General features: G+C 37.3%; 1 protein-coding gene across 1 annotated transcript; it reads left to right on the top strand.

The window, feature by feature from the left end:
• Positions 1 to 763: 763 nt before the first annotated feature.
• Positions 764 to 27,817, top strand: LOC309797371 (uncharacterized protein; the record flags this gene model as incomplete). The annotated part of the gene is made up of 6 exons (XM_082645948.1): positions 764 to 947; positions 1,058 to 1,112; positions 1,179 to 1,240; positions 1,547 to 1,625; positions 1,686 to 1,935; positions 27,428 to 27,817. The coding sequence occupies exons 1-6, from the start codon at positions 854 to 856 to the stop codon at positions 27,815 to 27,817; spliced, it is 930 nt and encodes a 309-aa protein (XP_082502074.1). The 5' UTR covers positions 764 to 853.

Genomic DNA, 27,817 nt, shown 5'->3' on the forward strand with positions numbered 1-27,817 from the left:
AGTAAAGTTGTTTTTATTGGTATGTAGATTTCCCAATTCCCTTACTATTAATGAAGAAATTATAGTCTGTTATCGAAAATACAGTTTCGTTACGGAAGTGTTAATAATGATTACTGAACAAATTGCATAATATACTTAATTTTTCAAATAGTGGAATAACATTGAAGTTCGCAACTTATTTATTTTCATTTTCCAATAGAATATAGTGCTTGACAGTTGCAATAAGCCGGAACTCTTAACATTTTATAGTTCTCTCGCACAGTTCGACGAGATCTACAATATTTTTTTTAAATCGTCGCGCAATATCGAATAAATAAACTGTAGGAGACACTATTATTGACATTCATAATCATAATGAATGCTTTCCTAAGCACAAATCAACAATTAAGAAGCGGTGGAAACTGCCTGCTGGCGGTCATAGGGATTTTATAGTGACGTGTTGATTTCTATCCATTTCTAGCTGGTTATCATGTTTTTCATTTCACGAATAGATGTGTAAAAGATATGTACGTGTTGTTTTCTTGATTTCGCTGATATAAAAGTAAACCGTCATCTCAGTGGTCTCAAATGAGTTCTCTACCTCGTAAATATACTCGCGCTCAACTTGGTGCTCCTCGTAGGTTTTTTGGAATTCAAAAATTCATATTTATCATTTTGAAATTTCCATATCGATTACTCAGAAATAATATATCGATTTTCTTAATGCTTTCTCTATTGTGTTTGAGTTTTACTGTTCCGTTAATGTTAGTGGATTTTTAACGTTTAATCTGGATGACCGTTGCTAGAGTCAGTATGCATTCCAAATATATTTTTTTATTTGTTGTTCTCTTTAATACCTTCAGACACTTCCAAAATGTCTAGCATTGCGGATGATGAAGAGATAGTGGAAGACAGATTCGATGATCAGAGTTTCGACGATGCCCCGCTTTCAGATCGTGAATCAAACTGTGAGTTTGCACTAGAATTGTTGTATACTAATTAACGAGGTACTCGTAGAATTTCCTCTGCAATCTACCATGTCGTGATGTCATTGTGTAATACTTTTTTTTTAATTTAGTTGATGAAAAGGAATTGCATGAATATGACAATGTTCAACAATCCGTTGACGAAAGGTATGTGTTTTGCGCAACAGATTGTTTTTAGCTAAAACAACTTCGAATGTATAACCTATTTAACAGGATTCATTCTTTCCTTTCCACAATTCCGGAGGAATCGAAGATTGGAGACATGCCAAATAGTGGTTTGCGCTTTAGTTCTTAATCTTAATCAGTATTTGTTGTTTTGGTATATGAGACTTCTAATCTTAAGCTCCACTTTTTATTTTCAACCACACTCATGTCTTTACGCAGATGAAATAGGTTCCTATACTTTTACAATTAACCATTCTGTCATCAATAAGTCGACATCCGTCGAATAGCAATACCTTCAATAACGATGATTGTTCATCCTTTCGGGCGGTTTCTGTCAAAAGCAGCGAATTTATTTCAGACCGTTAGTTTTGTGTTATTAGTCATCCAATATAAAGAACTGATAAGTCTCACTTTAGAAAAACCAATTGACATCATTCAAAGAGAGCAGGAATCATTTCTTCGCGATCATGGCCGCTTCATTTTAAACGATCCAAGGTTTGCAAACTGTTCCAACAAGTCTATATCTATTTACCATTTTATTTCTCTGTATTGAAGGTTCAATCAGAGCAATTTCGAGAAGGAGAATAGTTGGGAGCCAAGCATTATTAATCATTCTTCGTGCGAAAAAACAAATAAGGCTAGATTTTCCCAAGGCCTTCCAGTGCCGGTATGTCTTTTAAAACTTTCTCAGTTATTCGTTTCATCAACTATATTACTGCAGGATAATGGTGATTGTTGCCTGAAATCTGACGGAACATGCTTGAATGCTGCTAATGAAGCACCTTCAGAAAGCAACAACGGCGCGGTTGGTATAATCACAAGTATTTCGTTCTATCATTATTAAACGATTGAATATCTTGTTCCAGGTTTCCGTTAGTACTAAAATGTTTTGTCAGAACATCGTAAACAAGGAAAACATAACGAGTGATGTTACCAATAAAGACTACGATCACATGCTATTAGACATGCAAAAAGTGATTAAGAACTTTCTTGGAACTGTTACTGTATGTTTTAAGCTTCCTGAGGCGTTCAAATTTCAGCTTAATTTGAGTCATAGTTGGAGTACTCCCAAGCGGATTCTGGATTCATCGTATGTTACCAACGAACCGACAAACCCTTCTGTTTCATCTTCAGGAGTCGTACAAACGAGCACTCCTATTTGTGTGTTACTGCATTTTCATATTAATTCTATAGCCATCCACTGCATATTCACTCTTTTACATATATATATATATATATATATATATATACGTATGCACACGTACATACATGTGTATATACATATATATATATGCATATATATACATATATGTGTATATATACATATGTTTTTTAGCCTTAATAGCCAAAGCTACATCTCGACATCATGATCTTGCTAAAGAATTCCATGGTATATCTCTGATCCTGCCTGAAGGTAATTTACATGGAAAAATTGGCTTTAGTTCGGGTTCCTTTTATGTGTATAGAGTTGTTTTTTCTTTTTAGCTTCATCTACACTTGATGAGCACTCTGTTGCGGAAACCACGGGATCGCTTCATTTAAGTATAAGGACAATTCAAGAGGTTTTAAACCTTTGATCCTAACGAAGAGTGTATCTTCGATAATCAAAAATTCTGAAACGAGTATTTATTGTCTTAACTTAAGCAAGAAGTATATTTAAAAGTGACTATTACACATAAGTTCGGTTAGTAAATTCTTGCGAAACATTGATAACCCTGGCATGAAAAACAGCATAGTTTTTCTCAGTTATTTATTCGTTAAAAAAGAGATCGCGGTGTTTGAGTTCTTGGAAGAACGGTGGAATTATCTCTAATGTCGAATCTTTTAACCCGTTTATGAAAATGTTTCTTATTAGTCGGACACCTTTCCAGAATTAAAACGAAAAATTTTTCAGAAACAACCCTCTGGTGCTTCCACAGAATCGTTAATGAAGGTGTTGGAAGAGCATAGAAAAAGTCGAGTGAAGGCACGAAAAGCTCATAATCACCTTTTTGCGCCTCCGGTTTCATATATGTCAGTGCATATATCTTAATTAGTAAAAAAAGGTGCATTCACACTGCTCTATTTAAGTAAACCATCATTGCCGTGTACCTCGCGTAATCTCTCTTCCACTAAATCATGTAGCAGTGGTGGAATCATGGTAGGAGCTGTCTTTTATAGTTGCCGCAATAACATTGCGCAATATATTTGTAGTTTAGGCTGGATTCGCTGTGGCAGAAAATGCTTTGGTAGGTTAAGTTTCAAGTGTTTCTGTAAAGGCTGTCTTCCTGATTTATTTTCAAGGCTAACATATTCTGTTCAGGATAAAACTACAGATATGAATAAGACAATTGTTCCTGACAATGAAATGGTTTCAAAGGTTTCTGCCACATTGACGGTTGTTCTTTGACTTTATTTTGCTATCGTTCTATTTAGCATGATTCATTTTCCTTTCAGCTCTTTATTTTGCTCGCCCACCCACTACTTTTTTATTGCTCTTCTCCATATATTTAATCTATACAGCTTCCCGATGCAGACGTTATATCACGCGTCGCCTGAGAAGCTTATTTTGTACAAATTAAAGTTTGCAAAATTTTTTTGCAAACGGGTTAGTTCTTTTCGCGACGGAACTGTTCTAAGAAGAAGGAAACTAAGAGTACCAGCTTATTATTATGATTCCATATGTTTTATCATTGAAGACATTAGAGATACTCGACTCTATCGTAACAACTCGTATAACCTAAACGTTTTGCCATCAACTTTTGAACCTTTTGGTATACCATTTATATATATACTTGTGGAGTTTGTATATATGTATATATACATACAAACAAACATATATACAAACATATATACATATAACATTTATATATTTATAGTATATATACATATATATAACCTCAGGAGGGGCTGGTGTAGAGCAGTGATTAGAGGCGAATTTGCAATATGCACTGTATCGAACAAAGGTTCGATCCCTTCATCTAAGGTCACCATGCCTTCATCTCTCCGTGGATGACGAGTTGGTTAAAACTTGTTTGGAAGGATAAAAGCACTAACTTGAAACATCATTGGGCCACCTTTGGCTAGTGTATAGGCCAAATACGCATTCAATCATTCCTATGATGGTTGATGGAATCGACCACATGCCACTTCCTTCATGGTCTAATCAAAGCCGAATAGTTAATCCTTTACCTAAGGAGCTTCTACTCACCAATTTGAAAACTCTTTGAGCTTGTGCAATCTTTCCAGCGTCCTAGAGAGGTTTTCAAACAGGAAATTTTCTCTACTGAAGCAAAGTTAGCAATTCGCATATTGTTTAGAAGACATTTTAAAAGTCTCCAGTTCTACTTTCATTGTAAGCTAAGTAAGACAGATTTTCAAATTTATCTCTTGATGGGATTTGGGATTCAAGAGGATGGAATACATAAGCGAAGTTTGGAATTCCTCTTAATAGTGTTAACAGTTGTTATGTGAAGGCACAGTCTAATAAATATGTTCATCTCTTCAAAAGATGTTGGTACCCTCGATTCTGATTCGTCGCCTGCCCAAGCCACTTTACTTTCACAACGAGATATTAGAAGTACTCCAAAAATTCTTAAAGTTCTGTTCATTCTCCCAGAAGCTGCAGTCCATTGCAAAATCTGTTCTCGATAATCCAAGTGTCGTGATGCATCATATTGCTCCACCACTGAAGTCATCTTTGTCCTTCTATGTACTTCTCTTTACTTTCTTCGCATATGAGAAACACTGGATGTTTCGGTGGCTTATGAATTGTATTTTTTACACTCGTTGAACAATTCGAAAAAGTTCAGTTCTCTTCGGCCGACATAACACAAGCGTTTATTTGAACATACAATTTAACATCCAGTTCAACTGTATCACCTGTATTCCCGTTGATCTTCGATTGAATCAAGCGGGCGCCAGTAATTCCTCCATCTGTCCCTGTCGCGTGCAAGAGTGGTCCAAAGGGTTCTGCTCGCTCTAGGGACACGTTGAGCATCATACCATTCGTTCAGCGTGTTTGTAAAGAACTCTGAAGAATCGGGTCGGTGGTCTTCCTGTTGTGCGCTTGACATCCCGAGGAATCCAATCCGTGGCGGCTCTTGTCCATCGGTTGCCATTTCGTCGCATCACGTGCCCGGCCCACCTTATTTTTGACATTTTGGCGTAAAGGACGGCGTCTCTAATTTTCGATCGTTGACGTAGGTCCGAGCTTCGTATTCCCTCTCTCACTTGCGTGACACGCGACACTCCTAGCATCGCCCTTTCGCTGAGTGTTCTTTCATCCTGCCTACGTAGCGATCAGGTCTCTGATGCGTATGTTAATGCAGGAAGCATCGTTGATTCAAAAATGTGGGCACGGAGTCGAGTGTTCTTCATCCTCTTCACTACATCCTCGATGCTCTTAAAAGCTCCCTAAGCTGCTCTCTTCCTCCTGCTCAGCTATGGAGCTACGTCATTCATCATTTGAGTTCTCGAGTTCTTCTAGGTACACATAACTGTTGCATTCGGAGATATTTGTTCCGTTGAGCTTAAATGGGGCCTTTGAGACCGATCCGTTTTCATGAATACCGTTTTCGTCATGTATAGTCGAAGACCAATACTTCCACATACTCGGTCAATGTCGGCAAGCATTCGTTCCGCCTGACTGATGTTTGATGTTATAAGGACGATATCATCAGCAAAGCGAAGATGGTGTAGTTGCCGACCATCATTTTTCACTCTTTCATTGTCCCATTCCAATTTTCGCATAACGTCTTCGAGGCTCGATGTGAAAAGTTTTGGCGACATTGTGTCGCCTTGTCGAACACCCCTCTTTACGTTCATTTTAATTGCGTTGTAAAATGGCGATACGGTATTCTATTCGTGAAATTCTTCTATAGCTCACGAAGGAGTGGTGTTTGGGTAGCGACGCCCTGGTTTCCCAGAGCTTCTATAACCGCTTCTGTCTCAACGGAGTCAAAGGCTTTCCTCAAGTCGATGAAAGTGAGACAGAGCGGTCTTTTATACTCTCGTGATAGTTCGATGAGCCTCGTTATTGTGTGTATGTGGTCTATCGTACTGAATCCTTTTCGGAACCCTGCTTCCTCGCATGGCTGTACCTCGTCCAATGTTCTGTCCATCCTGTTGAGAATGACTCTAGTAAAGAGTTTATTTACGACGGACAGCAGGCAGATTGGGCGATAGTTGCCAATGTCGTGGAGGTCTCCCTTTTTGTACAACAACACGGTTTTGCTGGTCTTCCATTGTTTGGAACCTTGCATTCTGACAGGTAGCCTGTGAAGAGACGAGCCAGTGCATTTGCACACCCAAATCGGTTATGCAAAATCTTCGGTTTACTATGATGTGGTCTATTTCACTATGGTACTCTCCATTGGGGGATTCCCACGTCCAGCGTTGAGAGAGGGGCTTTTGGAACTGTGAGTTACCATGGATTGTCTTGGTCGTCATGATAAACTCGGATAGCCTCTCTCCCTGTTCGGTCCAATCTTAGCGTTGAAGTCGCCAATTATGACTTGGAAGGAGGTATGATCTTCTCTGTAGAACTTCTCCAAGTCCATATAAAACGCTTCGACCTCATCTTCGTCGTAGCTTGAGGTAGCTGCGTAGACGACGTAGATAATTAGAGCCGGCATAGGCCCACATCTCTTCAACCTTAACCGTCCGATTCGGGTTGTTAGTTGTTTAAACGATTCGATGTTCATGGCCAAACTCGTGTTGACGAGGACACCAACGCCTCCAACTCCTCTATTGTCGCATGTTCCAAGGAAGAGTTCTTTTCCAGAATCATAAACGGCGTTAAAGGAATGATGTCTCCTCGTCTCAGCCAGTCCGATGTCGTCGTATCTGATCTTTCTGGCCTGCATCAGCAAGTCCTCAACAGCGGACTCAGATGCAAGCGATCTTGCGTTGTAGGTACAGATCGTCACCTTAGTCCTATCACATTTAGGTAGCCCAGATAGCCCTGAGATTGTAGCAGCCTCTCCGTACTCGTCCTACCCAACGCTGCCTTATCGGGGGCTCTTTCGTGGTCAGGGGAATGACTCTCATTTATTTTACTCTGTTTGGCATCTTTTGTACCCATGGGGTAGCTTGCCGGGCTCTAACCATGGGGGCTGAATATACTAATGAGTAGCTTGCCAGTCTTTCCCAGAGTTCATTGCAGTTGAGTGGACAGGACTCCTAACCGCCTCCCATGTACTTCCTAGTCACTTGCTTGCAGGCTTTTGGCCGAATTGACTTGTAGAATACAATTTGCACTGCCAGATCTGCGCAGCAGAAAAAGAGTGTTCATCCCTTTGATCCACCTGCTGCTCTGGGAAGCACAAGGTCGCTTTTGGTTCGCGTTTGACCCCCTATCCGCCACCTGGGGACGCGCCACGTAGCCTCACGACTAACCGGCTCGAGATCCATCAGTGAGGAAAAACCTCAGTGAGTGGAAATCCGTGGAACATCCAGTTATTACCAGCAATTGGTTGTTTTTCATTTGAAATCTCTTTTAAGAATCATAGTTGTAGTACTGAATTTATAAGAGGGTAGAGTTTTTGGCGTTGGTCAATAACTTTGGGATTTACAACCTATTAAGCTGAGCCTCGAACAGGTAAAATATTTGCCCTATACGATCTTGCGTGGCCTACCGATGTTTCCAGGTAATGCTTTTTTTTGGAACCACTTTCCTGATCTCAAAGGATGGAGAGTTCGGTTTGTTTGGAGCGCGAGATCGAGCCAAGCCTCGTTTATTATAGGGTTCCTAGGCGATAAATACTTTTCTTTAAAGTGGATAGTTGTAAATGTTGTATAAAATTGGAGAAATATACTACATGTGTTGCAAAATCGACCGCCAAAGGCGACAGCAACGTATTTCAATAGAAACATGGAAAACTAAATAGATAAGCCGAATTGTAGAGCCGAATACACAAATAAGGGGCGGGCTATTGCGAAACTACAGTGAAAATCATGAGTCACATATTATTCGTTGCGTGAGAGATGAGAAATTATACGTTGTTCCATGGGCTTGACACAAAAATTTAGACGTTGTACACGTTGTCTTAGGTGGGTTAAAAAAGAGATTAGATCAAGACGAACTGGAAATATATCTGGCTAAAAATTCACCTCTCAAAATGCTTTACATGGTGAAGACTCTACTCCGAAGCGAATGGTACCGCCAACATTCATTTGAATATTATTTCCTTCTCGGTTTCTTTTTGATTTTCTTTTTTTTATTTCCTAATGTATACATTTTAGAAAATGGATCATGGTGCTGCTTGTAATCAAGGGAAGGTTACATGCGAGGGAGAGGTGCGTTGTGAGGCGGTTTTTTTGCTTTTATGATTTTAATAGTTCCTCTTTCTCTTACAATATTCGTTCCTGGTGGTGATCCTTTTCGAGCATCGCGACGTTTGCGTGTGTTATTCTATAAAATACAAACGTACAAATCTTTTGAAGTTGCAACTACAACTGGGTGGCTTAAGCCACAATCATTATTGTCAGCCATCCCAATGTTCACCTTAAAGCTCTCTTGCATCTTATTCTGTCTCTCTGATATCTTTCTGGGCCATTTATAATGAATAGAAGAATGATTGTAAAGTTGCATTCAAACCCCGTATACAATCCATTTTCCATCCTTGGATTAGGGTTATAAGGCAACGAAAGCAATAAAGGGAAAGCTAGGCAAGTACGATCTAATTAGCAAGCACTCTATGTATAATAAGTAAACAATTAGTATTTGTGTATAAATTTTTGTGTTCGCTCTCATCAACTTCCGTGCTGTTGTTTGCTTGTTTATTAGCTATTCAAGCTGTTTTTCATACATATTTTGGTAATTGTACGCATATCTCTATGATGAAACTTCACTCCGTTAGCTGCATAGTACTATATGTTGCGTCCTATTGCTGTTTGTGAGTAAATGTAAGCCAAAACCAACTATGTATTTTTTATGATCAAAAATATAATTCCTATATCTGTTGTGCTGGATGGTTTGCACACAACATACATTAGTCATAATCATTCTTGATTCTGTGTATACTGGTTGATTCTATGATTGGGAAGAAGTGGTGAGACACTTCAGAGCTTGAAGAAGTAAGTCCACGTATACTCTTCAAAGGTCGGTAAGGCAACTAATAGGTTTGCTAAGTTCCCCAGAGAGCGGCTCGTAGCTGTTTTTGGTCGTTATTCACTTCTTTCGTATGCCCCATACAACCTAATGACGTGCGAGTGAATGAAGTTGACGAATATATCTTTAGTTGAGCTCTCGACCGCATTCCTCTGCAAGATCATCTGGCTCTTTATCTACAAACGCTATGGTTCCATGCTTTTCACAACTGACTTCTAATCCGACGCGGAGGTTTTTTTTTCACTTACCAATAAGAATTTTATGACAGCTTTATTTTCTGAAAATTGAGATTTAGGTCTGTGCTTTATATCCCTCAACTCGAAGTAGCGTTCGGTTTCGTAGCTATTGGAGATACAGCTGTTTCGAACGTTGATGTTACCAATCGTACAGATACCTCTCTTCGAATAAGGGCGAAGCTCAGTCATTCTGGACCACCTTTTACTGTACACTAGTTATTTTCTAAAATCTTTCCTATCACTATTCAATGCTCTAATGAAGAACGACTATATTGGTTGCAGCTCTTGGACAGCCAAATCTTACTTCTGGATCCACGTCGTACTGTTCCGCTTCGAATTGAATTTTCCCCGTCTCAGATTGCTCGATTCTATACAAATGTTCTGATTGCGGTGGAGGGAGGAGATGGACCTCAAGTGAACTATAGGGTATTCTTTTTTTTCTTATAAGCTTTTATTTATAGATAATGTTTCATTGTTTCTTTTCTTTTCTTAAATCTTTGTTGTGTAACTTCAATGGCGTTAATTTCATTTTTATGGTTACTTTCAGCTGAAATAAACTCTTAATTTTTCTTTCTACTTTTTTAATACACTTCTACATAAAGCATTATTTCTTTTAAGATGCCGGTTCGAGGACTGGGTGGAGCTGCAGTTGTTAGAGTGAAGGCCAGAGATGACCTACGTATTTTACGAAATGGAACTTATATCTTACAGTCTTGTCATGAATCAACTTTCTCATTTTCGTTGACAAACTCAGGAAACCGGTTTGTTACTAACAACCGTTGTTGATTCAGAAGCTATTGGAAGAGCATTGTATGTGATTATATCTTATATGATTCATTATAAAACTTGAACTTTTAGACGAGCGTTTTCCCGTGTAGTCGTTTTATGCACTACAGAATCTGGCGCTCTGGAACACATTCCTGCTGATATTCGTCCAGCTCCTGGAATTGTGATAGATCGTGGTGACTCTAAGGAAAGGATATTCACTGTTATTTATTTTGCTTACGTCTTGTTTTTATTTTCATTTAAATGTCCTCTGTAGTAACACATTTAGATATGTGGTCGTAAACAAAATTCACTTAAAACTTATAATTATGATTTTATCCTGAAGAAAAATTTATCGTAACGCTCATCTAACTTTTCGAAAAATTTTGACGCGCTTAATATCGCCTACAGTTATTTTGCCTTTTTAAGCTGGTTTCCATACGTCTCCATTCTCCCATATCTTCAATGAACTCAATTGTCTCTACTGCGTCAACAGCAGTAAGCATTTTTGCATACCTGTATTTCTGTACTCCCTTTTGGTTTCGAAACTTATTAGATCCATTTAAAGTAGTTTTGTTGTAGCAACAGCGAACAGCTAGTGAGCTTCAAGTGATGGTATATTGGGGAGAAGAACGCACTCGTCAACGACTAAGATGGTTGATTTACTTTCTCCTCATTCTTCTTTTTTGAGACATGAATATGGTGTTTTCATATCCTTACGTTTCACTATTTTTTACTTTCTTAAAGGTATCTCTGTCATTTCAGAATAGTTTTGTACATATTTCTTACTTGTATTTTTTATAGCTCACGAAGTTTTAGTTTCGAGAAATTGAAAGACATTTCACATCTGTGTGAAGGGATTCGTTTTACGGATGCTTTTCTTGGTGAAGAGTTATCATTCTGCCCTCCTGAAGACCATCCCATTACCAAAGAGGACGTGCGACTTTTCGATCAGAAGCTGAGGATGTCTACTATATATGTGAGTCGGTAATTTTTCGCAATGTCTGGTTTTCATAGCTGTATTATTTGTAGGTTTGCTCCCAGCTAGTTCGCCTAAGGCAATCATTGGCGTCGAGCTATTCAACATCGTTTGAGAGGAGCCTTCAACCAGAAGACACTTTTTGCGAGGAATATACTTACAAAGTAGCTGTTCCTGACCAAACGCTGCAATAGATGGGATCAAATCTTATATTTAACTAGAGATTTTCTAATTTCTTATTTCGATCTCTGGATCTCTTTCACGATGTATGGTTAGAGGGTGATATAAAAGCTGTGTTTTTGTGATACATTTCGTTCCAACGCTGGAAATGCGTTTAATGTAATGTCATATTTGAAAAAAGTGAATTCAAGAGGCAAATGATGCTGTCGACATACTCTTATGGTCCTGAATACGGCCTGGATGTGGTCCATACAACAGGTTTCATGACGGAATCCTGATTGCTGTTGTTGTGACTCAAAGTTCACGATATGCAGAAGAGGGTAATCTTCGTGTAAAAATTGTAGAGAACACTCAACAAGCGTATCGGACAGTACTGATGAAGAATTCTTTTGCAACCTAAGGAGGAGGAGCGTGCGCGAGATCGACTATCTAGGATCCTTTCCTTTGAAAGTAAGACGTCATATGGCTTGTGGCTTTCAACAGAAAGAATTTTGTAATGATTTTATTTGGCAATCAATGACGGAGTCACTGACCTATCTGTGAATAAATGAATAAAGATAGGTTGAGTCTCATGTGTAGATGGAAACGAATAACGCAGAAAATTATAAAATAGTTCTACAATTCTCAATTGATCTCAAAAAGAATCCTGAATGGTTACAATACACTACTTTCGTGGAGTGTTGCTATAGTTGAAAGTGTTCAAATGGCATTTGCAATACACCTGATTTAAATACTAATGGTGCGCGTGTAGCGTAGTAGTTAGAGGTGGCCTGCAATACGCTTTCCAACAATCCTTGGTTCGATCCCGTACCCAGGCACACTAAACCTTCCATTCCGCTGGAATCGGTATATTGGTACCAGACTTGGTTGAGAGGATAAGCACACTGACGTGATAGATCGGTAGGCCACCGAAAGTCATTTTATTGGCAAATATATGCATTTATTAATCTCTACAATGCTTGATGAAGTCGAATGCATAGCGCGAGACTGATCAGCACTGATTGATTGTCCTTTATTTTTCAAATAATAACAAAAACCACAACAATATATCGTACTTGGCAAGAAAACGGAAATATCGATGAAAAAAAAAACATAAAAAAACCAAAGTGTGCATAGGATGAGACCGATGTCAAATAATATTGTGGTTTAATGAAACGAAGAAAAAACTCGAAAGAATCTAAAATGCCCAACTAATTTATGTGTGTAGGGTGGATACATATTAGAAAGGTATTTCTTCGCGATTCTTTTTATCCGTTTGCTAGCCTTAATAAAAGAACTAATTTACGTGGAAATTGTTTTGAAATTAGCAACATTGTCGCTTTTTAGATCCATGTTATATGGCTTTGGACAATTAGATCAAATTTGCCACACATTTTAAAAAGGGCAACCAGAAACAGTCAATTATTTTGTACAAAAATCCTCGACAAAATCTGGTACCTGTAACGCTGTAGATTCTCGACTAATAGATTTACGTAACCCTCACATACGAATCATTTCACATCGGATCTCTGGCTAACCGATTACCATTTTTTCGCAGGAATCTCGAAAGCTACTACTACTAAGAAGTCTTTAACAACTAGACCGCTGCTGAAAACGTTTTCAGGAAAATCGTCGATTTCAAGACGTCAAAATGCTATGCGAACAAAAGAAAAGTGTCTCGTTGGTAGAATTAGTAGATTCCAACTGTTCCTTTTTTCAGAGTAGCCATGTTGTGTTTGATCAGGATTATATCATTTTAAAAGTAAATTATGACCTTTATAAATAAATCGTCTACAATCCATCGTTATTTTATCACCTGAGATTGTTTTCATGAGAGCAGCGATTTGAATCTTCCGATTTGTTAACAGACGAACTGCTCGACAACAATGTTACAAACCAAATTCAAGGTTTAAGGGCTTCGTTGGTCTGGTGCCGCATTGAACCAGTAAGGTTATTATGTTGTTAAATGGTTAGGAAAGTGTAATCTTCTGGAATTTACTAAAGAGACATCTGGGTAAAAATATGAAGGATATTGATACTTATACTACTTCATAATTGAAAATTAAACAATTGTTGTTCAACCCTTAAGTAGTCGCCAGTTATGCGGATTTGAAGAAGCCAATTGGTCCTGAACAAGTCTGGTACCAATTCTCCGACCCGACTCCGGAGGGATGATAGGCTTAATGGTCCTCGTGTATGATCGAACCAATACCTTTCTTTTGCTGAACAGTATCACTTCTAATGTGTTATCAATTCCTAATTTTAATAGTACTCTATGAAATTTAATGAATAAATTGAATGGATTCTGCTGCCTAGAATATAGCTTTTCGGTTCGCTTCCTTAACACAAAAACGCCATGTGTACCAAAATCGGTATACACCCCTTGAAAGATTCCCAGAGGTTTTCTTACCGCACTTCTTGAAATCACTAGAAAAGAAAATTCGACGTAAATCGTATGTCCGGAATAGCTCTTCGAAAACTGTTCTCTCAACTAATAATTTATAAAAAACCTCCATTTAGAGCAGCTCAATTTGGGACAAGAGTGTATTGCTTTTTAAGAGAATATACACTACAGATTATGGCCAATGAGAAAACGCAGATATTCCCTTGTTTAGACATTGAGGTTCATTACCTTAGGACAGCTTTTCACTATGATGTAATAATAAATCAGTAATGATAAATGTTCTAACTTACTGTGTTTCTTTTCACGACAGTGAAATTATTGGAAATAATTTGGATACATAACAGCATCATTGCAGTTCTTTGAGAATTCTTCTTCAGACTGTTCAGACATTAGGGGTGAGAAGATTTTCTGTTTGGAAACAATTATTAATTCTTATTACCACCAATTTTTATTGCTGGTTTAGACCCTTACTGTTCGAGAACATAGATATATGCGATATTATAGTACAGCCCATAAGATAGGTCCTTCTATGCAGTAAGTCCTCAGCCAAAGGAATACTTGTATACCAACACTATCGGTGTACAAATGCCTTCTCTTATTTAGAAATTCGTACATAAAGTACATCATTATGGAATGCACTACATCTGCACTAAAATTCAGTAAATCCTGAATAACTTGTGAATTCTGAAGAACTTGGTTTTGTTCTTGGATCTCTTATGTGAGATGTACTGGTAGAAAGCTGTCACAATGAATTGTCACATTGTCATACGTCAGCAAAATGGAGATTTGCCATCGGACATCCAAATCACTTTCTTGACATAAAAGGCCAATGACACAATGAGATGGCATGATGAATGTTTTAAAGTGAAATAAGCTTAAAATGAAAAGTACACACACCTTAGAAAACTTACTAGTACTTTCCTACTTTGGTAGATCACTTTTTACAGATAAATAACTGGTGTTATTAAAAATTTTGCATCGTCCATGTAATGTATGTGTAAAACATGTAATGTATAATATTTTGTATTTGTATTACATTATTTTATTTATTTATATTTATTTATTATATTATTTTGCATTTGCCCTCAGGGCAGAGACGGTGATTGCATGATCTCAGGTACAGTGTACCTGATTTCTTGCAAAACTTGCGGAGACGAATATATTGGCGAAACGGGAAGACCTCTTTGTGTCCGCATAGAAGAACACCTAGATGGAAAATTTAAAAGCAAAACGAGTACTCCACTAGGCACGCATAGGACACAAAGACACAACGGAGAGGATTTTGATGTTAAGGTTAATATTCTTGCGCAAGAAACTAGCATATCGACGCGCAGGGTTCTTGAGGCATTTTGCATTAACTTCAAAAACCCAAATATGAACCGCAAGGAAGAGTGCCTCCTAATCACACGTGATTTCGCACAATATATCAGATTGATCTTCTAGTCTGATAAAGGGGCACTCTAGAAGGAAGTGTACCTCATTCCTCTTCCGCAGACACAACCTAGCGGTTGGTCGAAGGCAGAGAAGTGGTGAGTATTCGATGTTATTCACGCGGTTAGGATTTGGTTTTTGAGTTTCTCTGTTTGAGATATTGACGTGTTTGGCTTGGTAGATCGCTGTCAGTCGACCTTTCCAGGCTCTGAAGAAGGCGACACGGCCGAAACGTCAGCCTCATAATAAACTTAACAACCTCGCGCTCGTTCAAAGAAGAAGAATCAAGAAGTATTAAACAATGCCGAGGTTAAAAGACAGTCGGTCTTGGAAATTGTGGAATTATAACTTTCTTACCTAAGCTTTATAACTTTAAGTGATATCAAGCTTCTTGCACAAATTTTTGGCTAGTAACAATAAGGATGATGCTCTTAGAAATGCATATTAGTTGACTCAGTCTTCCTCATTGATAATGATGTAAGGTGTGACACAGGCTGAAACTTATAGGAATGATAGAACAAAATTCTAATAAAGAATACTACCATGATATTCGTCCAAGCAGGCATTACGTTCATTTGGTGTGTTTCGGAAGTAAGCTCACAAGCAATGAGCATAAGCTTTTTATGGATTTTCCTCGCTAACGAGTATGTGGTCTTCGAACTTTCGGCAGATGAGTAATGTTATTGCTAACAAATATTTGAGAAACTCAGTTGAGAAAACACTACATATGTTATACTCTTTTCATAGTGTTTTGTATATATCACCTTTTTTACAGAATGGGTGAAATCTGATTTTTACAGGCACCAAGAGATCAGTATCGCCTCTTATAACTCAGCTCTGGCTTGCAGTTTTGTGGAATCTCATCTGTGAAATAACGAGGAGAAATGTAACAAAAATATTTTTAAAAATTTAATCATATAGATAATGATGTATAATAATGCTAAAATTTGAAAGAGAAAACGTTCTTCCAAAAACTTGGAGTGAATACTTTTTAAATCATGAATTTACCTCAAACGAGTTCGAAATCATAGCACGATACCCAACGAAGCAAGCTTTACATCTACTGTTTAGTCTATAATTGAACAATTTATTTGATTGAAACAACTGCGCAAAAGCGACAAACAAACATAAACTAATAATTTACTATTTATCCCCGTCGAAGACGCTTCTATTCACGTAGACTTAGAGCCTGAGGAGTTTTGTTTCAATATTAATAGACTTTATATCGATGGAACATTCTATCGATATGATGTTTTTCAATACTTTATATTATTGTAGTATAATGAAGCCAAAGATTGTAGTGAATAACTTCTCACAGTTTCAAATTACTTTATTAATTACATTTCTGGTTGGTTTCATGCAAAAACATACAAGCAATATGACGGAATTAGTCGTCACAGCTGACACCACTTGCTCGCTAATTTCCGCTATTGCTGACAATGTGGCGCTGATCCAATGTTCAGTGTTCTCTTCTTTTTCCCATTATCTTTTCTTTGATCTTGATTCTGTAAATTGATAAATATTGAACAAGGGAAGTAAAACTGAATCAAAGAACTAGAAAATGGATGTATCGCACTTATATCCTTAACCCCTCAAGAGGTAAGGGTGTATTTTTTTTGCTAAAGTGATTGTAGTTGCTTAGTCAAGAACGGTAGAGATAAAAAATCGATAGTATACCGTAATGCTTGCTGACTTTCTAAGATTAAGTCGCCATCTGCATTTAAGAGCTCACCTTAACGATCTCACTCGGTCTATATGCGAACACATCGTCCGCTTCATTCTAAAATGAACTAGAATAATTTGAAAGCAGAGTGATTTGATAAAACTTGCATGTTAAACTGAAGCATAGCTGTCTTGAGTTAGAGATTAATGGTGTGATTGAGTATGAAAGTCGTTACATCATTTGCCACCATTGACACGAGTAATTACGATATTTATTTGAATAAAATTCATCTATTCACATAGAAAAGGCTATGATGGAAGATTTAAAAAAAATGCTCGTCAAAACTTCAGAAGTCTACGAAAAAAAATCAAATTATGTACATATAAGCATCACAAGACAAGAAATGTTGGAGGAAAGTGATAGTGATAGCACGAAATGCTACAGAAATCTTAACGAAAAAAAAGGAAGTAAACAAAGAACACGATGAATGTTGGGTGATCAAAAATTGCATTTAAGAACTGTTTATGAAATGTGAAAATTAAACCATTGAAATGATAATGTCTTCATGCAGATTCTTCTACCTTAACTGGCTTCAAAAGCTTCTCCTTTGAAATGAATTTCCTCATATCTTTAGCCGACCAACGGTCTTTTCCTCGTGCCGTCAACGTTCTAAAATAAATATGCTCTTCTTCCACGACTATCTTAAGACTTCGAAAATTATTTAAACAAGTAATTTTTCTGCTCAATAACTGAATAATAAAAATAGACTCCTATACAAGTTTTAAGCACTAGAAATGTAACATTTTTGTTTTGTCCTCAATGATTTACTTGTCGACCGGGATGAAAGCGCTCCTGATTGTCAAACTGTGATGTACAACAGAGTTTCTTCGGACAGATGATCGCCCAAATTGAAAAGGAGTTTGAGATTTCCATCCAAAAACCAAGCTGTTATAAATTATTGAGAATAATAGCTATTTTCCTGTGAAGCATAGTCGTTAAGTTGTAAACCTTGTAAACCTTGAGAAATTCCTAATAATGTTATAACGGGAAAAGAAAGAGATCTCACTAAACCAGCAACATACTCTTTATGTGTAACGGCAATATGAGACAATAGGCTTACTCTTGAATGTGTTGCAGCATGGAAGTGCCGAACTTGTCCTCAGGAAACCAAATGCACGAGCAATTACAACTATCTCAGATTTTAGCCGCTTAAATTAGATCTTAGTAATATTTCACGATTACTATGTAGCTCATGCTACTCGTTCGCAAGAGTTGGATAAAAAGTAAAGAAAAATAGAAGTCCGGAAGTCGACATTTTTAGTCAAACTTACCTTTTCATAAGTTTAAATGCTTTTTCACTAAACAACGTCCATCGTTTTGGTAGTGTCGGATTTTTATGCTTCAACCATTGCTCCCATTCCCAGTACTCCTTACACATGATAGACGCTTTTTGCCATAGGAATCGTCCTCTCAAGCAGTAGTAAAAGATAACACCTGAAGTGGCATGAAAATCAGTATGCCTTGCCATAGTTAGTCATTAAATTCTATATATTGTTCTTTCATTTTACTAAATGCTTCCTGAACCTTCTTCAAAATACTTTGCAAGCTCTCATATAACTTCAATTGTATATATGTTCTCCATTTCAAAAACTTGTTTTAAAAGCTACACTTCAAACATTGTTGTATTTTCTTATTTTGTTGTTAATTAGTGGTAATTATTAAACTTTTGAATGAAACGCGTGTCGTGTGGAAACCCCAGAGTGATATTAATGATTATGAACAGAAACCATAGATTCATCAAGTCAAGAAAAAGATTGATTTTGGCTTTGAAAACATAACAGAAGAACTGCTGTAGGTAAGAGAACACAAATACTTACCTTGAACCTATTCTTGAAAAAGGGCATAAAGTGTAGATCCTAGAAGTGCAAGAATGTTTACCATTTTGAATACAGACAATCTAAGAAACCATGGGCACGGCTTCAGTGACCGAGTTATAAAAAGTGGTTTCTACCTCATTTTTACAGAGAAGATCTAATCATGAAACTTAGCCATGTACGTTTTTTGTGCATTCGTCTGTTTATTATGTAACCATTCATGAAATGAGAAATTCCGTCTAAAAATAAGAACCGCACGTCTTTTTCAAGCAGCTCCCTTACTGAGACTCCAGAAAGAGTGGACGGTGTCGTTTTGCCGAAGAGTGTCTAACTGACGCCCATATAGAACGAGATTGATAACCTCACATGAAAACGGATCAACGAACTCCATCATCAAATCTTATCCACGATGATTCAGATGAGGGATAAAATCGACGAAATCGATTCCAAGCATAGCTAGTGAGGAATAGAACTTTCGTCACACTAAAGGAAAGCTTGAAGCACATTCCAGATAAAGAAAGTGATGCTTGTAAACAGGAAATACTTTACACTACATTTTTCTAACTAGGTAGGTTTAACAAAAACTTTTTAATCCAAAATTTAGTGGAAATTGTAAGAAGAATTATTAGTGATGTCGACGCCAAAAATACGATAATTATAAGAGGCTGAAGATTTATGATAATGTAACACACCAAGTCAGTCTAGCCGCTGGGTTAAACGGCAACTTACAAGCGGTAGCATCATAATATCAGATGAATTCATTTCAAAATCATGTAAAACCACTATGAATTGTTTTCTATTGAACAGTTCCTGATCAATAGTACTCGCGATAATTCCTGATAAAAAAATTTCTTGCAATAATAAGTTAATAAAGCGAAGATAAAGTGGTATGCCTCGATCAATCCCTGAAGAATGCGCCATACAATCGACTTCATCAAGCATCGTAGAGGTAATTGAATGCATATTTGCTCCATACACTGATCTGCGGTGTCTTCCTATGTATCAAGTCGATGCCTTTACCCTCTCATTATCAATTTTCCGATCTCGGAGGTACGGAAGGATTGGTGAGCACGATGCGCTGAATCGAACCATCGATCGATCCAGTGTGAATTTCAGGACACATCTAATCGCTGCGCTACACTCGCCGACAAAATTATAAGAATTCGGAACGTAATAAATCTAAGGAACGGGCTATATTCACATCTATCTTCCCATCAAGGAAGAGAACTGCTAAATAGCAAGCTGAACTGCTTAAATACTATGCTGTCCAAACACATACATGCTCAAAGTCACGGCTGTTCGATAGCTGCGGATAAGATTTCGATAATCAGAGCTGAAGAGTTCCGAATATGACAGACTTGAAAAAGACAATTTATACTAACGTTCTATGTTTATATGTAAATTTCTTAAGCGCAATTTCCATCGGTTATAACTGGGCGGGATTTCGTTATGTTTCTCTGACTTTTGCATCTTAACGCAGTAATGATGCTCTTCTCTCGTCCTTCCTTTTATCCCTTCTCTGAAGAACTTTGCAAGATCGGCATGTTGCTCGCGCATCTCCGCGTTTGGGTATCTACCGGAGTGCTTCTGCCGACGGACTTGTGCTTTTAAATTATCGGCTTTATTAGCACTGACATGGAGACGTTGATTTAAAGAGTCTCTTCAACTGCTTGAGGTTTCGAGAAACCTTTTTTCTTCGGCATCATAAATCACTGAGGTATTCCAATCTCGGCCTATCTAGTGATACCGTTCTTAACCTTCTTAGCTAATATCACATCGTTAGTCAAAGATTCAGACGCAAGTGTGTATGCGTTGTAGCGACGTATGTACAATACGCCTTTATACTATCACCAGACCCTAGATGGCTAGAATGATGCTGAGATTTAGTGACCTTGTTTGGCTCATCCCACCCAAAGTTGCCTTATTATAAGTTCTTTTGAGGTGATGAAAATAAGACAATTTATTTTCGCTATTTTTGGCGACAGCTACCATTGGATCGTTTGCAAGACTCCGCCAAGGAAATTGATATTTCTACGAGCATAGCTCTTCGGACTTTTATACAGCATAAGTGAAGCGGAAATGCTAGACGTAAGGTTGCATACTTTGATACACGACAAACGGTATTAATAAAGGTAGAATAAAGCAGTTTCTAAAGCCATGTGTTCAGCAGATCTAGGAATAAGGGAGGACGGTATACTTAGATATCTAAGTGCGTAACTAACACACAGCAGATTCAATAGAAAAGAAAATGTTAGATGATTTAAAACGTCAAAATAGAAATGAAACTGAATCAGTTGAAGTTTGGACGACTGACTAACAGAGAATTGGTTAACATGATACAACTTCTTGTCTGCCATGGACAACAACATTGGAATGGGAGGCACTCAAAAATACCGTAACAAGGATGAGGCTAAGAAGATTGTTAATTAACATTGTTAAAACGCGCAAATATAACCTTTTTCAACATGTTGCTAGAACAAAAAAGAAGGAAAGCTTTCGAAAATAATCACAATAAAGAGGGAAAATCACTTAAGAATGCCGCAGATAAATGCTAAAAGAATACACCCGTTTAGAAGTCGTCACGTGTTTCTTGTACACGAGCGCCAACAACAATTTATTGCAATTCAAACAGCTTGTGTTTTCCTTGTCACTAATGGTTTTCGCCCACACATACAAACAGTCATCAACAAATGAATTTACCAAAACCATAACAAACAATCAACAATCTACTTTTGAATAAATTTAATTATTCTGAATCCTATAAAAAGAAAAAAAAGCAAATTCCTCTCCACAGTATCGAACGATATATGGTAGAAATGTGCTTAGCAAGAAGCATAATACTGTTATTAATGTTAAAGGATAAAGGATGAAGTGGTTGACGTTGATCAATCCTTGGGATGCGCCATGCATTCGACTTCATTAGACATCATAGAGGTGATTGAATGCATATGTGGCCTATACAATGCCTTGCGGGGGCCAGCCGATGTGTCAAGGCAGTATTTTTATCCTCCCATACAATTCTGGTACCAATTTACCGACTCCGAAGTGATAGTAATCTTGGTGAGCCCGCCGCGCGGTATCGAATGCATTTTGCATTGCAGGGCGCCTCTAACCACTGCGCTACACGTGTCCGTTATTATCGTTACGTTTATCAGTCTAACGTGCCCTTCCTCATCTTCGAAGTGGGATTCTCCACGGTGAAAGTTTGAAACCAACGTTGCACTGTGCGTTTGTTAACAGCTCCTTGACCCCATGCGTTAATTGTGCTACTCTATGTCCCAGTCTGAAATCGTAGAAATAGACTTGTCGAAATTTTTCTTTTGACACCTGAAATTCTAACGTTTTAGATATGTCAAAAACATAATTGGCAGCATTAATTAATTATGAAATTAATTAAAACATATACAAGAAAAAGATATAGAGAGAGATAAGATAGGGGCACGTGTAGAGCAGTGGTTAGAGGTGTCCTTCAATACACACTTCATTCGATCCCCACGCCCTGGGCTCACCAAACCTTCCATCCATCCGGTTCAACAAACTGGTACCAGAATTGTATGGGAGGATATAAAAAACACTGAGTAGACACATCGCGCAGCACCTCCAAGTTATAGTATAGGCCAGACATCATTCAATCACTTCTACGATGTCCGATGAAGTCGAATGCATGGTGCATCTATTAGGGATTGATCAACGCCAACCACTTTATCCTCTATCCTTTTGTAGAAGAAAAATGACATTACGAAAGCAACATTATTCTCCGAACAACCTAATACATTACTAACTAATTATGTGAATAAATAATAAACCTGATTTTTCGTGAATGAAGTTCTAACTTTCTTTTCTTGGCAATTTTGGTCCACGAATTCAGCTTCGTCATTTCGAGCACACCGGTTTTTTTTATCATTCATCTTAAAGTGTTACTGTTAGAACGCAAATATCCTTACAAAATACATGTGAATTTTCAAATTTACCTGTTGATATCCATATAAAATATTGTTGACAGAAAATGTAGGGTTTTCCATTCGCTCGAAATTGTATGAATGATAATACGAAGCAGCTACAGCAATTCCTCAGAAAAGAGGAGAATAAGCGGCGGAACCATAATGAAATTCGGTGTTAATGTCAATCAACTCGTTTATTTGCTATTAACAACCACAATAACATTGAAAATGAAAATTAAAAGCGGTGGAAAGTAAAATGACAATTAGGCAATCGACATAACTGTTTGCAAGCACTGTTATTCTCATCCCGTATGTCGATAAGATCATTACGACGTCTAGTTGTACTTTAATTGCGGAGAAACAAACTTTCTAATTGTATAATAAAAGAATAGAGCTAAATAATGGTACTCAATAATACGCAAAAATTTTGACCTCGCAATTTTACCAAAGGGGTGCATTTCAGTGCTTGGCCACGTTGCCTTTGGCTCGATCTCGTGTTCTCGGCAACCGAGGCCTCCATCATTCCGGATTCCAAAAATTGGTAGTGGATATGTTTGGGAGGATAAAAACATTGACTTGATAGGTGAGTTGCCCAACGAAAGTCATTGTTTAAATGTCATACTCATTCAATCATCTCTAATATGTATTAGCTCGAATGCATAGCGCATCCCTGAGGCATTAATATCACCAACACTGAGGATAACATTGAATTAAGAACAAACACACTTAATTGATGGATTTAATTCCAATGATTTCTGTCTGCATAACATGTCATAAAATTGGAATTTATAAAAGTCCTAACACAGCATTGCCATACACTGCATTTGCATATTTTCTGAAATTTAATGACCAAAGTAAAAATCGTAGAATTCCACTGTTTTCTTCAAAAAAGGCATTCTTTTCTAATATATATGTATATATTCGTATACTTTATGATGTCAAAAAATTTAGGAATTTGGGCATTCTTTGCATATTCCTTGAATGTGGATTTTGAAGCAAATGTACACCAAAAGTAGTATTCGAGAAGAATCTTGTTCTATAACCTCAAAGCGACAAAGCTAAGTCACTTTCTTAAGTCTCCAAGCTCTTCGCGGTGCTCAAGTACTTTAGTTGTCGGAAAATTATTGGGAGTTTTGGATAAACCATCATAACTCATTATGTGCTTACTATAGACTAGAATTATCATCAGGTCTAAACAATCCATCGTCGTTTGCTGTCAAGTTTTGTTAACAAATAAACGTTCAAGGTTATGGCTCACCTCCATGTTTCCTATAATTCATTCAACGATATGGAAGACAGGTTTCATAGGATTAGATTACATTTCGAACTTCCCAACAGAATTTACCAGGGACTTCTCAGACATCACAAGATACGAGTGTACTTGAATATTTATGAAATTATTAGTGTCCTAACGCTATCACTTAGCCATGTACTTGAAAAGGCTGATAGAATTTCGAGACAACGGAATGACACAGACGCTGTGTTGCCTGTTATAACAGGTTCGAAAAAATCTACTTTAATGTGTACCAAACAGGTCAATACTAGATGTAGTCAATGTAGAGGTTGTACACTGCAATAATTGTAATATGTATATATATATATATATATAGTGTATATTGTAAACGATACGGATTTCAATCATGTTTAAATGATGTAAAATGTAAACGTCACATTTTAGAGAAACATTTTATTGAATATTTTGTGAAGAAAAATCGTTTAAAGGGTGCAAGTTATGTGAACACCTAGCATTTTTTCAGACAATCGTTTTGACGAAGCCGAGTGTTCAACTACATTACAATTTCATTCGTACAAGTCTTCTCAATGATTTATTCTTTTTTTTTAACAAACAATTAAACAAGATATTATTGCAAATGTTGAGCTTCAGAGCTTAGAAAATACAGTATTTATAGTCGTAGCTTCAATGATTTCTTCTAAGATGATTCTCACTTCACCATCAGCAATCTGTCGCCCTGAATTGGTAGTGTCAGAAAAAGTACCTACTTCAACATTTCCAGTGCATTCACGGACTACAGAATCCAACTTAGACAAGAATAAGATCTTCGACAAGACAAAACGACAGATTAAAATTGTCATCAAAGTACTGAAGACAAGAGTAAAACCAGAACAAATGATGCGTGATGTGATCAATATTAACCTGGAGTGATTGGAGCTTGCTAATAGTCTCTAAATAAGAGCATATGAAATATTAGGATTTTGATTGTGAATTAATTTCACCGTCAGCATCTTCGACAGCTTCGCTCCTTTTATCATCCGACTCTTTTGTCTTATTTTCTTTATTGTCGACGTTCGAAGTAGACGCAATCTGAATTCTGTGTTCGACGCACGGAAATAACGAGCTGCGACTTATACTAGCAGCAGTGGTACACATGTATACAGTATAATACTTGTAAATGCTTACCTAGTTAGATGTACAGTATATAGAATCATTTTATATTACACAGCTATTCCGCTAGCATTACGAAACCATACGATTAAAATATGAACGAACCTCGGTGATTGATCCAGTTGGCTCATCCGATGCTGCCGGACCAGTCTCCTCAACAGCTGGTGTTGAATCTTTATTTAATTCGCTATTAACGATATACTGAAATCATATCAAGTAAACCAATGACACGCCATTCTCGATGAGAATGTTTTGAAGAGTCGCTAATTTAAAAAATGAATTCAAATTTTTAGAGTATCTTTACACGAACGAAGAATACAAACACACACAAGCAAATATACACGCCCAAATATTCACATGAAAATACGTAGGTATACCTTAATACGTACACATGAACAAACGTTTATATGTATATATATCGGACCACAGTTTAAAGATTTAGGTTCTGTCAGCATTCGCATTTTCGTTGAAGAACGTACCACCAGAGGTAAGATGCGAGCACTTCTGCTTAGGAAATACTTTTGATTAAGGGCTGGTAATACCAATGAGGAAAAAATTGTTACAAAACATTCTTTGATAATGCCCTGATAATGTCATACTTTTGAATGAATTGGTTGGTGTTTGTTCAGTACGACGATGATAATACAACAGCACTGAGTGAGGTTTAGTTTATTTGCGGTGTTGCGGTGTAGAAGGTAGAATCATATGATGTCGGTGAGTGAGTAAAAATTTTTGAAGCTTTTTTCAATTGTGCATAAATGTAATGTGTGTGCGCATGTGTACATCGCATGTGTACTTTTCTATGTACCTAACTACATAATTTACAAGTCTCTCTTTCTGATGCATAATTACAATTTTTAACAACCACAATAGAAAACCACTACGTAGAACTATTCTCTAACTTACCAAGTCTGTACTTCAAACATTTTGCTATGCCAAAAAGTGCATAAAGTTTTGTGAGTTAGAAAAAAGGCTACAAAATTAACATAGACTGAAAGTAGGCAGAGCAAAAATACACCTGTGATAGGTTGAGCGAGCCGTAACAGCATTGCGGATGCGCGCACAAACGATAGGTATCGATCGGACGAGAATACGAATGCGAAGGCAATAACATATAACCTACCTATGCAAAAAATAAATGGTTAACAATACTTAACCTTAGTGGTATAACAGCTTCTCTGCTTTGTCACACATTAATTCTTCGTGTCGGTGACACAACAACGATTATGGAGTTTATCTCATCATATTTGTAAATCACATCTTTTCTTTTCGACTTTACGACGAATAACTAGAAAAAATAAATCAAATAACGATGATATTTTAAGGAAGACTACGAAAAAGAAAAAGCGAAAAAAAGTTCAAGAGAGGGTAGTAGAATTGTTCTTCGAGGCTAGTTATGTTTTTTCTTCTATGTGTGCCGAATAATCGCAAACTTCTTCATTAGCTCTTTTTTAATTTTAACAAAGCTTAAAATATACTAAATACGTTGGAATAACAGATCGTCGTAATATGAAGGTTAGCAGAGTGTGAGATTTTTCGTTTTCTTGAGCAGCGATGTGTGCATATCAACGCCAAAAATTCAGATAACAAACCGTACAAAGTGGAAAAACTTACCAAATCGTGTGGAGAAACGGTGGGAAGGAAAGTTGAGGTAAGTTAGAGTGCGCGGAAAAGCGCAGTGGATAAAAGTGCCATGCAATACATGTGGTCACGAGTCGACCCAGCAATTCGACGTGACCAAGCCGCCATTCATTCAGTGGAGGCGAATTCGTACAAGATTTATTTGTTAGGCAATCAATACTATACCTCGTATATTAAAAGGTCATAACGAATTATTTTCTGGACCAAATATGTATTGGGTCAATTTTAGTAAATGAAAAAAAAAGTAAAAAATTAATGAATTTCGAATGCGTGGCGTATCTCTAAGGATTGTTCAACGACAAACGTTTCAAGCTTATGGAACGTGTGCGTTTGTTTTCTTCTGGAATAGAAATGGGTAATTGAATTGGCCATGTGCACTGCTTTACCTTGTATCCATTTACAGATCTACACATATTGCTGGAAAATTTTGATAGCTGTGCTAGAGTTCTCTCACATATTCATTCAAATGGAGTCGCTATTCTTTGTAGATCGAAGGAGGCTTGTCCCAATAAATCTGGCACCAATCTGCCGATTTCGGATGGTTGTGAGGGTTGGCTGGCCCTAGGCGTGGAAAACTACACTTATTATGCATGTGTTTTACAACATCTTCAACCACTACCCTTCCAATGCCCGAAAATGAACCGTCCAAATAAAATTGTAGGCTTATTGCTGCTCACATGTGTGAATAATGATGGAAGCAATTTTTAGGGCGAAAACAGAAAGGAATGTGGTGAAGTAGCAGTTGACATTGACAAATCTCAGGAACGTAGAGGAATCGTGGTTGAAAAAGAGAGAAGAAAAAAACTGAAACAAGAACGAAAGTCTCGCAGTGCCGATAGAGCACAAAGGCGTAGTGAAGTTAGCAACAACGAGAATGCATCGATGTTAAAAACACGGAACGATAAGTCCTTCTACGATGTACCGAAAGCGAAAAGTCTATGCAGAATGCAGAATGTCGATGATGAGCCGCAAGCAAAATCATTGAAACGATCGACAGAGAGGCTCTCAATTTCGCTATCAACAGATAATCGCTCTATTTGGGCTCAAAACCTCTTGATGCACGTGGTTTGTCTTTTTTATATTATTATTCTACTATGA

Source organism: Mesoplodon mirus (genome assembly GCF_964341445.2).
Source record: "Mesoplodon mirus genome assembly, contig: HAP1_SCAFFOLD_374, whole genome shotgun sequence".
NCBI classification, from domain to species: Eukaryota; Metazoa; Chordata; class Mammalia; order Artiodactyla; family Ziphiidae; genus Mesoplodon; species Mesoplodon mirus.